This window comes from Ochotona curzoniae, unplaced genomic scaffold (genome assembly GCF_017591425.1).
Source record: "Ochotona curzoniae isolate NIBS_2020 unplaced genomic scaffold, NIBS_Ocur_1.0 scaffold_4506, whole genome shotgun sequence".
Classification (NCBI taxonomy): Eukaryota; Metazoa; Chordata; class Mammalia; order Lagomorpha; family Ochotonidae; genus Ochotona; species Ochotona curzoniae.
Genome location: NW_024467119.1, coordinates 5,290,639 through 5,307,174, shown reverse-complemented (window position 1 = coordinate 5,307,174; position 16,536 = coordinate 5,290,639). Strand labels below are relative to the sequence as shown.

The 16,536-nt window shown below is 46.0% G+C and overlaps 1 protein-coding gene and 1 long non-coding RNA gene across 2 annotated transcripts in view; both read left to right on the top strand.

The window, feature by feature from the left end:
• CHIC2 (cysteine rich hydrophobic domain 2) overlaps positions 1 to 7,525 on the top strand; it is a 55,578-nt gene extending 48,053 nt beyond the window's left edge. Inside the window, exon 6 of the mRNA XM_040966670.1 lies at positions 1,786 to 7,525. Coding sequence (XP_040822604.1) covers positions 1,786 to 1,836 — 51 coding nt within the window. The 3' untranslated portion in view covers positions 1,837 to 7,525. The remainder of the gene's footprint in view (positions 1 to 1,785) is intronic.
• Positions 7,526 to 9,322: 1,797 nt separating this feature from the next.
• Positions 9,323 to 12,610, top strand: LOC121147012. Its single transcript, XR_005882319.1, has 2 exons — positions 9,323 to 9,663; positions 10,502 to 12,610. It is a non-coding gene; the product is annotated as an uncharacterized LOC121147012 (long non-coding RNA).
• Positions 12,611 to 16,536: the final 3,926 nt, after the last annotated feature.

The window sequence follows — 16,536 nt, the reverse complement described above, 5'->3', positions numbered from 1 at the left end:
ACAACATAAAAGTTATTTTAAAATCTATAATTTTCAGCTACACTTATTAGACTATCAGTTATTCATAAAATATATTTATTTTATGAGATTCTTTTACTAAAAGTAGCCTTCTGGAAGCTCTCTGAGCTGTGTGCAGTTGTGATTTCCTGTAATTCACCGTGAATTTAGACAACTGAGCACTTCCACTAAAGTCATTTTTCATTCACCGTAATATAACCAGAACAGTATAAAATGAAAAATATTTAAATTGCTCTAAAATGTTCTTCTAGAGTTTCCTCAGAGTTTACAAATTTGTGATAGTCGAAAGTAGGAATAACCTGATTTTAAATATTGCCTAAGAAAAAATGGAAGAACAAAATCGCGTGACATTTTTAAGGTAGCAAGCAGCTTGTTTGGCAGAGAGTCCCTCTGTAATGTCGTATGCCTTCTCACGCCGCCTGTCTAACCTGCACACGTTTTGGTAAAGGAAACTAATTCCCCTTGGTTATATTTTGAATTTTGTAGATCACACAGAGGAAAAAAGACCAATTGGAGACTAACTTTTTCTTGTTTAAATTTGGTAGGTAGAATCTAGGAAAAGAGAGACGAGTGGTCAGTTCTATGTTCCTTCGAAATGAACAATTCAGATAGTCATGAGATTGCTAATACCACGTGACTGAGAGTGTGTATGACATGCAGAATTATGTACTGAGAACTGATTCGTGAGAAGTTTAACTATTTAATCACTCCCTTTTGTGGGCAGGAAAGCCAGAAACAGAAAGCTAGTTCACATGGAGCAGTGTCCTGAGTAACCGGCAGGAGCCCGACACGGGAGCTCTGCCGGGGCAGGTGCTTTCTGGAGAGCCGAGACGTAAAGGAGAAGGGCCAGCTCGATGGCTGCCTTGGGAGATGCTCAGGTCTGGAGGTTGTGTCGAAGCAAGCTTGGGAACGATTCCAATCAAATAGTTTGGTCGGCCGGCATCTGTTATGTAGAGAATTGGAGCAAAGGCAACAGCTGATGTGTAATTTAAGAAAGTTGAAGTTTGGAACAAAAATTAGCTCTGACCAACTGTGTATTTGTGTGTTCCTGTGTTTGTTTTGTTGATTTGTATTTGATTTTCTGTTCAGAATTTCTTTAGAACAAATTTGACCTTGAACTTTGCTAACCTAAAAGGAAATACACTTTGGAAAATGAAACAGGAAAGACCCGTGCCCTTTCTCTAGAGACCGCATGTGCAGTAGAAGGAAGGCAGCTCTAGAACTTGCAGACCTGTGGCACTGGGTTCATGAACAAGGAGAGCCTGAAGAACAGCAGGAGTGGCGAGTCAGGCACAGGACACCTGGGGAGTCCAACACAGGTGCTGGCTCACCAGACCGTCACGCAGGGGTGGTGACACTTGCCACCCTGTGGAGGAGTTGTTGAGGTGGAGCACACACGTCCACGTGGTGTGAAATGCTGAGAATGCCCTGCAGCTCTCAGGGCTGTCCTATCCATCCGTGTGTGCACACGTGTGCAGGTTCCCCCGGTGTGTCAGGGACACTGGCTTTATCACCTCCTCCCCCTTCCCCAACTCACCCTCCTCTTCTTAGGGCTGAGGTGTTTTGCACATCTGGCTTAAGGTCCAGAAAAGTTGTTGGCGACAGAGCGCTGTGCCGTGGAATAACGTATTTTAATTATACAACGTTGTCATTTTGAAATGTGAATGCATCCCTCAGATTGTAACAGATGGGATAGAGCCACAACTGAAATTGTAAGATCTAAACCTGTTTATAAACACCCTGTTACAACTTTTTCTCCTTTTACAGGTCATCCTCATAGAATTTTTACCAAAGACACCGATTTTTCGACCAGATTAGCATTGACTGTGTTACAGACTTTGCAGTGCGCTGTCTTCCCAATGGTGCCTTGCTTGGTGCTCTCCTGGTGGTGACATTACGTGGGCTCTGCAGAAGAGAGTGGCGTCCTGTTCTGTTATTTTAATAACCGCATGTTCTAAGTGTGCATTTTTGTCAAACTTTGCAAGTTATTTCATACAGATGTTTAATACTTAAGTTATTGTGCCCTTTTCTGTTATGTGTTCTGATTTTCGAGGATTACTTTTTTGTATTCTCAAAAAAATACATTTGAACTTAGCATAAAAAGTGGCCAGCCTTTTTTATTTTATCACCAAGGTACGCACAATTCCTTGCTGATGAATTCCTTGCCGTGGAAGGACACCTTTGTAAAGCTCTACTCATCTGTTGGAGCAAGCACACTGTTTCATTTTTTTCCTTTACACTTAGCCGAGTCTTTACTTTTAGGTTGCACGTGTTCTTTAACAACCTGTGGGACCTGACGTAACCCTTCTCACACAACTCGCAGAGCTCTGCCTGTGCCGGCCGAAGGCCCACCTGCCTCCCAAGGTAGTCGGCAGAAAACCGGTTTCTGTTAGAGTAGACAAGTCAGTGGGTGATATGCATGCATCTAGTGGTTATAGAGCTCAGGGCCACAGAACAGAGTAGCAGCCCAATCTGTGTATTTCTACCAAATGATATTAATAATGGCCTTTCTTGGGTTATTTTTATTGTTTGTCAAATCTTATATAAAAATACGGAAGTATTCCTTTTAAACATTTCTAAGAAAAATATTTCTCCCGGTCTAATGTCACTGTAGAATATTTGTGAAGACCTTCTGAAAGCAGGCCGAGGTTCTAGGGTTCAGAGCAGGCTGGTGTCTGACACCGTGCTGAGCCCGAGAAGGATCGAGGCCAAGAGGTGGACGCGGTGTCCGGGACCGTTGCGTCCACGTGTTTTCCCAGGGCAGTCAGTTCCTGTTCCTTTACGTGGTTGAGAACGTGACAGGCGCAGTTGAGTCAGATGGGCGTGTCTTCCACACCCTTGTCCGTACACAGATCCCCCCTTTGGCAATACATAGCTCCATGCATTTTAAATGCTTTCAGGATTGCTGAATGACTTATGTGTAAACTTTTGTTTTTATAAGCCTGAAATTATGCAAGTTTTCATGTGTGTCAACAACTTGTTCCATGCAACTGTGGTATCAAGCAATAATGTGAATAACTTTTGAAATTATATAAACTTTGCTTAGTAATTTGTATTAAGAATTGGTACCACCATATAATACCTTTTTTCTTTGTATTAAATCTTTTAAATACCAATTTGATTAATTTATATATCTGTATTTTTTTTAAAAGTATTTCTTTGTACTTCTCCAGAGTACTGTGCTTCTATATCTAAATCTGAATAGTTAAATGCCCAGCATCTTATAGGAGCGACCTCAGGAGCTGTCTTAAAAACTAGGATTTTCAAACAAAGGGTTTTTGGCTGAGAGTTAGGTGTTTCTGTTGCTCCTTAAATAATAGCTTGAATTTATAGGACGCGTGACCTGTGAAGAGCTGCAAGTGCCAAGAATCCAGATTCTCTGTTGGGCCCAGCCTTGTCCCCCGCCTTGCAATGGTGTGGCTGGCAGCGGGCTCCCGTACTGCACCCCGGTTCCCCAGGGCTGCCGTGACTCGACCTCTGACTCCACATAGTGCAGAATCTGCTTTCAGACGGGCCGTGACCGTGTGACTGTGCAACGCAGTGTTCCCTTGTGGGATCGTGTAGGTCCGTGGGCTGACCAACTTTGTAAAAGGAACTTACTGTTTAGACTTTGGTTTTGGTCCTATTATTGTTCTGTCAGTCATAATTTTGAAAATTATTATATTCCTGTAAGTATATTTTACAGTAAGATCATTTTCATAGCTGGTGGTATTTGAAGTATAAGATTTTTTAAAAACTTTTTATTGAGCACTGTGTTAGTTGCGTGAAGACTTCCTTGTCCAGCCAGTGTGTATAGAAAAGAACAGAACGCTCACGGGTGGCACCCCCGCCACTGATTTGCCTTCAGCGGTTGGATCTCCGTGCTTGGGTTTTCCTTAGTGATTCAGTGGGACTCTGGCTTGCGAGCTTAATGTCCATGACCCTGGACATTGTTACATGATGACCGTCCAAGGAAGGGTTTGAAATGCCTGTTGTGCACCTGGCTTCTGACTTGGGACCTGAGCCATACGATGGTGTTTTACAGCTGTTGCAGCAGATCCAGTGTAGAGCTTTTGCTTCCATAGGCCAAGGATTGTTTTTTTAATGTACCATTGGTATTTTATAATCAGGCAAGACTCCTGAGTATAAGCATTCTTTTCTCAAATAATAGACTTTCCAAACCCTATTATACGCAGGATCTTCAAAAAGTCCTAGGAAAGCATGTATTATGAGAAAAAAACTATGCATGATTTAAAAACACTTTTGCACCAAAATAGCTTATGTTCTAATTGCATCTTTCCACAAACCTTTTTAAAGCCCTCTTCTATTTTAACATATGACGTTGGAGATCTTGGCTAGCGTGGATGCCCCAGAGCCCAGCAGCTCTAGTCAAACTTGATGTGACACAGTTGGCCCCTCCCTCCCCAGGGCCTCGCCCTCATCCATCCACGTGGCCATCACGTGTTTGTTAGGACTCTCAAGGACTAGGTTTCATTCGTATAAAAAAATGGACATGTAATTTTGGCCTAAAGTCAACAAAATTAATTCAATAAAACCTTGAATAAAAGTAAACAGTGATTTTCCTTTTCTTATTAGAATAAAATTTGTCCTATAAGTGAATAATTTCCAGCCAGGAGAGCCCACCGTGATTGTGTTTTCAGTGGTATTTGCAGAGAGCTTCTCCTGATGGTTTTTGTGTGTTGGCACACACATGTGGAGCACACACCTCTGTCAGCATTGCACAGCAGCCTTTGTGCAGGAGTGATACCAGGGAGTGAGCGTGTGAGTTCAGACTCCACTCGTTCTGTGTTGATACATCATGGCCAGACTGTCGGGGCTCATAGTATTTGATGTCACAGTTGCAACCTGACAGTAAGTAGGTGTTTTGGTTTGCTGCTGGTCAGTAGTCCTGAGTCCATCTCAAGCACCCTGTGTCCACACTGTCAGTGACTAGACTGCAGCATCCAACCCGGATGCTCCTCTCCGCCCTCCTGGCCCCTGTGTGGTCTCCTGGACTCCAGCAAGCCTGAGCTCAGCAGGGCCTCTGTCTTCCTTGCAGGCCCCTCGCCCTGCTGAGAGCAGCTTGCATGTGGGTTGGGTTTCGCTTGTCTGGGTCCAGGCACCCCGCACACACGGCCGCCTCCTGGGATGCTCCCGGGCCACCCTTTTGTCTAATTGAGGGAATGAAAAACAGGCCTAAACCAAGCTGCTTTATGGCCCCTAACAGTTTGTGCTTAAAGGGAAAAAAGATTCATTTTTTGTTGATGTAGCAGCCAAATTTATGGTTCTGTAAGTTTTTTAAATTCTCAATTATCTTGTTTTACAGCATTACAGAGATTCAGAGAAATCAAGTATTGTTTATGTTATTAGTCATATATCCTAACACATAATACTGAAAACAAAGATGTAGGATGCTACTTTTGATTTTCTGAATTCCTTTCTGGTGTCCTACAAAATCATGAACTTACTTGGTCTGTCTGCTATTCATTTCCACAACAAGAATATTCTATGACCGACCTCATAGCGTAAACTCATGAAACAATGTTTTTCAATCATTTTTATCTTCTGGTTATTTATTCAGTATTTTATGAAAGTAAGCAGCTGATGCTTGTGAGTAATTTTGCATTAAGAATGCATCCCCTAAACATTCTTGTGTGTTGAAGAGCCCCGCCAACATTAGATAAGACAGTTGAGAAGAGCTCCTGCAAGACCTTTGGAAATATGCTGCAGGTGAGAAAAACTGAGCAAAAGCCTGCTTTTTTAATCCCTGTGCTTTTAAAAACTCTTTGAGAGTTAACTGCTATTTTCTCTTTCGAAAAATAAAGTGTATAGTTTTATGTCGGAGCTGTTTAGATGAGCTGACCGCATGGGGCAAGCAGCTTACCCAGGACTTGTGTTGCTGCTGCCCTTTGCTGTTCTGATGTCCGCCAGCCTTCAGAAGGAGATGGGGATGGCTCGGGGATTTCTCTGCAAACAGCTGAACTACGTTCCCATTCATGTCTCCTCCTGCTGTGTAATTCAGCAGACCTGGTTCTCATTCTTTTTGTTGACATAAAACTGGAGCTCTAGAATGTTCCAGGAGGGTCTTCACCTGCATGATAAACCTTTTGCACTAAAGTGAAGGTCTCCTCCTAGCAGCTTCTTAGAGAATTATAATCCTGCTCATTTGCTAGGAAGGCTTTGTAAACAGGTATGTGTTTTCACTTAGCAGCGTCTCTTTTCCTTCTGTTTTCCATTGTGGAAGCTGTTAACATTTGCCCCCTCAGGAGGGTGAAGTGGAAGGAAAGAGGACCGGGTCGGAGGCGGGCTGGGAGACACCCTGCCTGAGAGGGTACGTGGGTGCTTGTCTGTCACGCTGGAAGGTGTTTTTCAGAGCATGAAAGAAAAAGCCTTAGTGGGGAGCTGCCTTGGAGAGAATACTCATATCCATCTTTCATAACTGCCATCTGGTGGGGCAGGAGCGCTTGGCCACGGGTTCCAGAGACTGTCCTTCGTTTGAGTTTTCACATGACATTCCCCAAGGGTGAGTGAGCATGCAGAACAAAGCAGGATATTAACTGCCTTCAAATCATTGTGGTAGTGTTCAGGTAAGTCTAGTAACTTGTTAATTGAAGTTAAAGTATCAGGTTGAATTTCTAGGCATGCATTACACTTTACAGTCAATATTAACAAACCTGGTCTTTTTAGAGAGAGGTTGTTGTTGATAGAAAATTGTTGGATTGTTCCAGCTGAGGAGGGTCCTGGGTTGGTGTTACCATTACCGCTGAGGAGACTGGCTTGTGGTCTTGGGTTAGTGTTACCGTATGGTTAGTCGTAGGATGTTAAATCTGTGTTGACTAGTTAACAAATGGAGTGCTAACTTGTGTTAAGGGATTTTTTTTTTTTTACTTTCTGTTTGTTTTGGCCAGTTGGGTGTTATTTTTAAATGGGCTTATTGTAACATGTGATTGCAACAGTAATGCCATGCCTGTAACTGAAATATGGCTAATTTATACCATTTGGTCTTTAAGAACTCACATAAAAATTGAAGTGTTAAGCACCTTTAGGTGGAGTTGGGAAGGGGAGCCTGGGACATCACACCAGTGCACACTGACCCAGCGCAGCGGATGTGGAAATCAAATGACTACATGCACACCCTTGGGGAGATGTGACCTGCACAGATGGCTGGTGACAAAATGATTGCTCTGAAATTATTATTTCAGTGGGGACTGTGTGCAGTGAAGTTAAATAAAATATGTGATTATAACATGGTTAGGAAAAAAGCATAGAAGTGCAACTTTATTATTTTTCACAAAAGATTTTGATTCTCCCACATTTTAAGATAGCTGCAGCTTTTAAACAGGATTCTCAAATATCTGAAGTAAGTTTCTCAGGTTTCTGGAAGTAGTTCTCTACTCTTGTAAATACAAACATTCAGCAGTATCTAAACTTGTGTGTTGCCTTGTAGTGTCAGGGAACTGTCACCATTCATTTTTTACTCTTTGACTCCGCTGGGCCAGATCCCAGTGTAAATCTTCACAGAGTAATTCCAAGCTGCACACACACATGCCTGCACATGTACACACATGCACATAGCTGCAACACGCACATGCATCCCCAGAGCTGTAATTGCAAGCTGCAGAAACATGGATGCCATGTGCCATGGCAGTGCAGGCGCCTTTCCCTGCCTTACCTGGTTGCTTTCCAATGAAAGTTTCTACTTAACCCCTAAAAAAATTTAAAAGATTTTGTTTCTGGGTAATTTTTGTCTGATTGAATCATCTCAACATTCTTTAAAATAATTACTTTCTTGTTTTCTGAATTTCTTTCATTTCTTTTTCCATCCCAACAAGAAAAAATGTGAACACTCTCAGAAGTGTGTTACCCGTCGCTCTTGCGGGGTTTACTGTCAGCATCCAATGCCGGGAGCCTGAAGGACGACTCAAGCCCCCTAGTCTGGTCTTAGATGTTGTTAGGTAGCCATTCAATTTTCTTTGCATTGTGTGAGAGATGATTTTTTTTTTGAGGCTTTTTTGTTTGCTTTGCTAAAGAAATCAACCAAGGGGAAAAAAAAATCCTAAAAAAAAAAAAAAAAAACAAATAAAAAACACCCTGTGGCTCCCGTGAAGCATGCAGGGCCTTGTAATTCCAGTTTGCAAAGAGGTCTGATACAATGTTGCTGAGCACGATAGATTTAATGTCGCCAATTGTGCACTTCTGAAAAAAAGAGTAACTGTTCCCTCTGAGTTAATTTTGGATTTTTTCAAAATCTCTCTTTTAGGCTTTGTGCTGGATTCTTCCAGACAAATGCGTATTCCATGTGGGCCACTGTTCGGCTAAATGCTCTCAGTTCTCCCTTTGCAATCAAGATTATGTTGCTAAGGAGATTTTGCTTTTATTGGTGCCATTGATTTGTGTTAATACGTTTTGAATACCTCTGGGTATTCTTCCGTGGACAAGGCCAAAAGAAAAACTTCCCCGAGTTTCCCAATTTACATTACAAATGGAGCGGGGGTGTAATGAAGCCAATATAAAGTGGGCAGTTGAAAGGGAACTACAGAAGGGCACTCAAGTGAGAAATGAAGGACTATGTGAGTGCAGGCCTCGGGCTGCCCCGGGTCCAGCTGCAGGACCTGGCTGCCACCGGAGGTAGTGCGAGCAAGCTCCTCCTCGGCCCAAGACCACCCACCTGTGGGGCCTGGGCTGGCATGCTGGAGGTACCCTCACTGACTCCCGGCCCTTTGGGAAGTGGGTGACTCCTGTCAGGTGGCATGGGCGACTCACCTTTGGAGCGTGGTCAGGGCCAGACCTTCCTGTGCTGTTTTGGCCAGTTCATGAGGACATGCCGTTGGGTTGTGGCCTTTGTCGAGAAGGCTGTTAAGCAGATCCAACAGTTCAGTTACGGCCCCCTTACTTCAGTCTGCGCAGATGCAATGAGGGCAGGGGCGACCAGCCAGGCACTGCCATCGCTCCGCCATTGGCAACTTGGTGAGGACGCTGGCCTGTACCTTTGTGTCACTGTCACACCCCTGAGTGTTTCCATGCGCCTTGGCCTTTTAACAAAGAATGCTTAAGTGTCTCAAAGCAGAAACGTCAAAAATAAAATAGAAACCGGAGGGAAATTGCTAAGGAAACCTGAGGAACTGAAAAATCCGTCACGGTGCCCAGCGTGGTAGCCTGATGGTTAAAGCTTCGCCTTGGAAGCGCCGATGCCGTGTGGACACCGCCTCCCTCTCGCTGCTCCGTTTCCCATCCAGCTCTCAGCTTGTGCCCACCCACGTGGGAGACCCGGAAGATGCTCCTGGCTTCGGATCTGACTGGCCTGGGGAGTGAACCAACAGATGGAAGATCTCTGTCTCTCCTCTCTAAATCTGGTTCTCCAATAAAAATAAATAAATCTTTAAAAACAAATCTGTCACACGGAAAGTACTCAGGTATGCACTGCACACCTTGGAAATGAAAAATGACTGTTTGCATTGGAAATGTGCTGGTTAATTCCTTCAGCAAAACAGACTCTCCATTCTAAGCCCTGTGATGTTGAAATGGGTAATCTGCCGGGAAACTGGAAAGCTGTGAAGTTAGCAGAAGGCAAACCTGGAGTTCATGTATTTTACCATTTCTTTTCAGATTTTCCCCAAAAATGATGTTTGTCATTGCACTTCAAATGGATGAATTCTGAAACTGCAGGTAAAATATAGCATTTATTGTCATGTAACAAAGTGCAAGTTACGTATACTTCTGGGAGAAGGAAGGAGGGTTTTGGTTTTTAAACAAGGTTGATTTATTGTATTTGACAGAGTTACAGAGGGAGAGGGAAAACAGAGACCTTTCATCTGCTGGTTCACTCCCCAAATGCCTGTCCAAAGCTGGACTGGGTCTCCCATGTGGGTACAGGGGCCCAGGACCTCAGGCCGTCCTCCAGGAACTTCCCAAGCTATAAGCCAAGGGCTGGATCAGTAACTCCGGTTTGAAGCTGAGAAATAGGAATTTTGATTCCCAGCTTGCTGGTTCTGGTCGTTACTGGTCTCTGTGTTCATTGTCCCACCTCTTAGACCGCATGACCCTGAAGTTCAGAATTGCAAGAACGTGGGATGGGCTGCTGCTGAGCTGCTGTCTCTTCGTCACCTCAGGGTGCTGAGTGCAGTGGCCGCCCCTGCCGCTGAAGGTTGCTTCTTGGTGATGCAGACCCAGGAGGCAGCGCTGGCAGCGCCTGGGGCTAGGTTTCTGGCTCCTGCCGTCGGCCCTGGCACAGCCCCAGCTGTTCCAAGCACTTAGGAAGGGTGAACCATCTAATGGCGGGAGGCGGGGGAGGCAGTCTAAATCTCAAATAAATAGAATTTCTGAGAAAGGACTGTAAGAATGAGAGTCAACGTTGCTGTTGTTAACTATGAAGAGTTTTGTATTTCTGCATTGAAACCTACTTAACTTACATTCACCATAATTCCCTGGCGCACGTAAGGCATGCGCTGCACGTTTACTCAGGGCACCAACTGGTTATGTGACGAAAATTCATTTCCCTCCCTAGGTAAAATTTAGCAGTGATAATCCAGCATTTACTTGGCATAGTCTTCTGTTTGCAAGTGGCTGGTACTCCTGTCCAGGAAGGAAGAGCTGGAAATGAAATACTACATACTGCTAAGCAAAGTTAGGTCTGTCAAAACTGCCCACAGTTTGGCTACGCCAGGGAAAAGTTCTTTAAGACAGGCTGGGTTCGAATCCACACCGTCATCTTGCGCCGTGCCTTCTGGCAGCGCTGGCTGCACAAGGAGCCCTGGAGGTGCTTTGTGGTGATCCCTGAAAAGCTTTGTTTTTCTGCCGGGGCAGGCCCGGTGGTGGCACAGTGGGTTAGACTGCCGTTCCTGATGCCTACAACCAGTATCAAGTGCTGACGGCAGTCCTGGCTTCTCGCTCTGTGCTGGTGTGCCTGGGAAGCAGCCGATGAAGTGCTTGTCCCCGTGTCCCATGGTGGGGAGACCTAGGCAGCATTCCTAACTCCTGGCTTCTGCCTGGCCCAGCATGGACTGTTACTGCCGTTTGGGGAAGGACCAAGGAGATGGAAGATGAATGTCTCTGCCTCTGTCATTGTTTCACATAAATAAATCAACAAATCTTTAAAAATAAAATACACTTTCTGTGACTTCCCCTCATTTGAAAAGAGAGGACATATGTAGTTTGCATATTTTCCTGGCATCTTCACCTCCCGTGCTGACCTAATTGTATGAGAGTAAGACCTAGGAAATTTGTCACATGTTACAGATCACGGGTCACTGGTGGCAGGGCCGGGACACAAACACCAGGTGTCTGATCTCTGGTTACTGCAAAAACTATTACAAGGAGATTCGTGGTTTTTCACAAACAGCAATTTTTAAAGCCATACCAAAAGTGCTCACCTGAAATGCGTGTTTTATCCCAGAGGATTCCTGGGGCTGCTGCTCGTGGCCCAACCTGAGGCAGCTAGTGGGAGCCCCGACTGGCCCAGGCTGGCTTGTCTCCCTCAGTGGTGTGGAGTTAGTTCTGCTGGCCACACAGTCTGAGAATCCAACTTGCACCGTTGGCTACTGGTTGGTTGCTCCTGAGCCCCAGCAGACCCAAAAATTCAGTTTCATAACCACAAATGCAAGGGGTGTGTTGATTGCTTTATAAAAGCTGTTTCTGTCTTGCTGCCACCATTCCATTGTGGTCCTCGAGTGGATGTCCTCTGGGGGTGGTGAGATGGAAGGGAAGGGGACAATGCAGGATTTTAGGGACTAATAAAAAAAAGGGGTGGAGGACTCCTACAAGGCCGCACACAATGCAGCCTAGGGGTGAGCATTCATGAATTTGGTACTGAAAAAATTTACATTTCATTAACATTTTAAATACGCAGGCAGGTCTGCAAATACTGGTCCGTGCATGCATGTGTGCTCACAGCACTTTCCAAGCGAGCGAGTGACTAATGTACTGTGACTGCGTCTGTGCTGGTCACCCTTGAGTGTCCGTCTTCATTTTGTCTCGTGTGCTAACTGTAACCTGCAATCCCAGTCCTGTTAGGGGACAGTGCTTGGCCCTTTCTGCAGACCTACGCATAGGAACCTGGTGTCTGACAGGTGTTTGGGGTCCTTGGGGTCACCAGCATCATTGCTCAGGGGCGTTGGAAGCCAGCTCCCCAGACTTCCCGTTCTGGAATTTCAGTTTTCATGGGTAGAAGCAAACCATCTCGAAAATGAGTGGCAAAATAAAAATGGCATACCTGATGGATAATATTCCCAAGAGATCAAAATTCCTGAAGTGTGGCTGCTGTAGTTTAGGGAAAGTGTGGCAGAGGGAGGGAAGCAGGAGGCAGCTACGGAGGTTGAGCAGTGAATTGAATTCAGTGTCTGAAGCTCTGTGAGCCAGGCTGTCCCTCAGGCTGCCAGTTGAGCATAATTGACAAGCAGGTGTGCGGGAGAGTGACAGGAAAGATCCCATTTGTCCTTGTTGGCGCCAGTAGTGATGACATCATAACTCTTGGGTCTGTCGGAGCAAGAGTTTTTCTGAGCATAAAATTGTGCATTGTCAGTTCTGCACGTGGACACCATTCAGTGGCAGAAAGTGACTGTGTCTGTGATCCTTGTCAACTGGGCGGAATGTCTAGCTGCCACCATCCCTCATGTGACAATGTGTCCTTATGCAATCTGAAAACGTAGCAACTCGGAAAAAAAATTGCTTTTTAAGATTACTTTTTTGGGATGAAAACTCTAAAATGGGCTTTCAACTCAAAAAGTTTCCAATGCTTTCTATGGATTATTTTATGGAACACTCCTGGAAACTCACAGAGCCAGAGAACTCTTGAGGATGCAACAAGGTCTTGTGCTGTCAGGGCTCAGGGGACTCCTGCGTCTGGAGGTTCCTTCCAGTACCGCTGGCAGCCAGTGTGTTCTGAGCACCAGGGTGCCCCTGTCCTCAGACCCAAAGATGCCAGCGTGTCCTCAGCACAGGCTGCCCTTGCCCTCAGACCTGAAGATGCCCGTCTTTCTGGACTGCCACATTTGCAAACGGAAATGGACAAACCTCAGCAGCTTCTCAGTTACTCTCTCAGTTGTCACTAAGTGTGCGCTGAAACTCCATTTACCCATCAAATTGCATTCTCAACAATGAACTCGAATGAAGATTATTAAAGAAACGCATTGACTCCAAACTCCCTGGAGGCTGACTTTGACGAAGGGGACTGGCAGCATGGAGACCCGAGCACTGGAAGAGGGTGGCAGAGTGTGTTCAAAGCATGCTTTGTTGTGATGTATAAAATCAACCAAGGAGATGTCTAAATAGCTTAAAACGGAAGGAATAAGGAAAGAGATTTCTGATTTGTAAATAATTAAAAATGGTTGGCAAGATCTCAAAGCCATGCCTTGGAATAATGTTTAGATTTCAGAATTTTGCTTTTTTGTTCTGACGCGATGGCTGTCCTGTTGGAGAGAGCACTGAGGACAGTGGCCAGTGTGAAAATCCCTGACAGGATGTTTTAAAACCAGGAGAAAGCAAGCAAGATAGATGTCATTACACCAGCCTATTTACATACAAAATTGATCTTAAAGGTAATTTATCAGAAACGAACAAAACTGGAAGCATTTTTTTTTTAGTTATTGATGTTTTAGTGCCACTTTAAACTTGTGTCTTCCTTATTTTTAACAGGTTTAGAATAGGTGGTCTCCTAAGCCTTTCTCCCGAAGCAAAAGGGAAAGCCCCTCAATTTTAAAAATCTGCTTTTAGAAGCTATTCCTTTACATATTTTATTCATGGGACTAAATAGATAGGTTGCCTCTTAATTATTTCACACAGGTTACCCCAATAGCTACATTCTTCACTTTAAATTATTTTCATTGATTTTGGGGGGGAGAATCAATTCTGCATTTAGAAGGTACAAAAAGTAGTAGCTTGTGTGTTTTGCTTCTTTTTAAGGATGCTCTTATTTGAAAAGCAGAGGGAGAGGGAGCGAGATGTCCCCTCTGCTGGTTAGCTGCACTCCCCCAACGGTTGGGACTCAGACAGGACCTGACTTGTCACCCAAGGACCTGAGACTGGAAGGAGACGCATGTGAGGTAGAATGGAAATGCCAGGGGTCAAGGCAGTGTGTGTGTGGGGGGACTGCAGAGGAGCCATAAGCGTATTGGGCACAAAGGGCATTGGCTGCAGCTTGGCGCGCACACAAGGGCAGCTGGACAGATATCCTGTTAAAAAATGGGCTGCCTGGGTGGGGGAGGGGAGGCAAGTGGCACAGCCGCCCACATGGCAAGCCTACGTGCCACATCAGAGGATCTGGGTTTGGGTCCTGACTGCCCCCACTACAGCTCCCTGCCAGGGCGCACCCTGGAGGCAGCAGGTGGGGGCTCAGATGAGTAAGTTCCTGCCATCCACCTGGGAGAGCTAGTAGGGGTTCCGGGCTTCTGTCTTCAGCCTGGTCCAGGCCAGGCTACTGTGGGCATTTGAGGAGTGAGCCAGTGGATAGAAAATCAATACCTTTATTTCTATCTCCCTATCTCTGTATTTTCATTTCTATCTTTATATTTCTACCTCTCTGCTGGAGTCCAGCTCCAGCTGAGTTCGGAACTCGCGAAGGGTGCGTGGATGAGGCGCGAAGAGGGAGAAAGATGGACCACTAGGATTTCATCATAATGGACCACGTGGGAAAGCTGTCCGCTTTATTTATACAGAATCAGCCAAACTCTGCTTAAGACTTTTTACGTCATGGTCAAGTGGGTGTTTCTAAAGATAACTGCCATTTGTTTCATCTAAGGCTAGGAAAAAGTTCTCAATAGATGGTGCATATCAATCAGTAACATTCCTACCACAATCTTTATTCTACAGCTTGGTCTTGAGACAGTCAAGGAAGAACTTCACAGGAGGGACCGAAAAGATCAAAGAAAGAGGGAAAGAATAAATTCCCACTACGCCTGAAGACAGAACACCCTTGATTAGCCATAGGATCAAAAGGGGGAGTTAGCATCCTTGATTAGCAAATGGTCAATGCGGGAGGGAAAGCCCTAAACCCTTTGGCTAAAACAGTATCAGCAACATCAACTTCCAAGCTCACTTCGGTAGTAAACATTAACTCCGCAGAGGCAGACAATGCCTAAATAGATTACAGAAACCTCAGTGGGGTTGTCCGTGTCCATGCAAAGGGAGGCGGAGCTGCATTCAGGTGGTGGTAGAGACATCTGCCGGGGCCCTGCCAAACAGCGGTAATTCCTTGCGGCCCTGCCTGCAATGGAACAATGCTCTTCACACCTTCCTGTCTTCCACACCCATCCCACGACCCCGGCACCTCTCTGCTTTTCAAAGAGCATGATGAGAACACAGGTACAATGTTAATGAGTTCATGGACTATGGGAAAGCACCCGCGAGAAGGCCAAGGAAGAGAGGTGGGATGGACTGGTCTTTTCACCGCCAGCCTGAGGGAGAGTGAATGGACTCGGTCAGATTTGTTTCCAGTGGAGGTCACTGTGTCCTGGAAGTGTAGCCATCGCCGGTGCTAGCCTGTCCAGCCTGGAGAGCTAGCTCGCCCAGATCCCTACAGGAAAGGACTTGCTGTCCAGCCATGAGGTCAGACTCGAGGAAGGTGCGGGGTAGAGACCTGGTCTGTCTGGGGTGAGTTTGCTGACAGCGGACAGCAATGTGTGTGAGAGGTCCTTGGCATTGGGTGCTCTATGTTGGGACTCTGTCTGCCCTTAGGGAGGGACAAGGTGTCTTCCAGTTGACCTGTACGATCATGGTTGCACAATGACCTTGGCTGTGTTCTGGCAAGCTGAAGTTCAGCCCCAGCAGGAACACGCCAAGGCTTTGCTGAGGGCTTCTCGCTTCTCACTGAGCCCAGTGCCCGGCCTCCAGCAGCAGGAACATGTCCCCCAGGGCTACGGTGCCCGCCCGCCCCTTTCCCAGTTCCCAGCCTGCTCCTGCCCTGATCCTTATCCGGTGCCCAGCTTCCTGCTGCAGGAACATGTCTCCCAGAGCCGTGGTGCCCAGCCCAGCGTGGTACCCAGACTGCTCCTGCCCTGGTCCTTGTCCAGTGCCAAGCCTCCTGCTGCAGGAACATGTCCCCCAGAGCCGTGGTGCCCAGCCCAGCGTGGTACCCAGACTGCTCCTGCCCTGGTCCTTGTCCAGTGCCCAGCCTCCTGCTGCAGGAACATGTCCCCCAGAGCCGTGGTGCCCAGCCCAGCGTGGCACTCAGACTGCTCCTGCCCTGGTCCTTGTCCAGTGCCCAGCCTCCTGCTGCAGGAATATGACCCCCAGAGCTGCAGTGCCAGCCAACTCCTCACCTGCTCCTCACCTGGTGCTATTCTGAGCTGCTGGCCCCCAGTTCCCCCAGGTAGCACCTCACTGCCTCTCTCAGACACATTCATCTTCAGTTATGGACTTGCACCTGGAGATGGTGTTTTTTTCTCCCCCTGCCCCACCAAAAGACAAACAGAATGTTGAATTTCAAAAAACCAATTTTTTGAATATCTTTATAGACATTTAAAAGACCATCTAGAAAGAATCTAGGCCTTTTGAAACTTCCATTTTGTTTGCCAGGCTGCTCAGTCTCTACAGTGTTTATCGCCACTG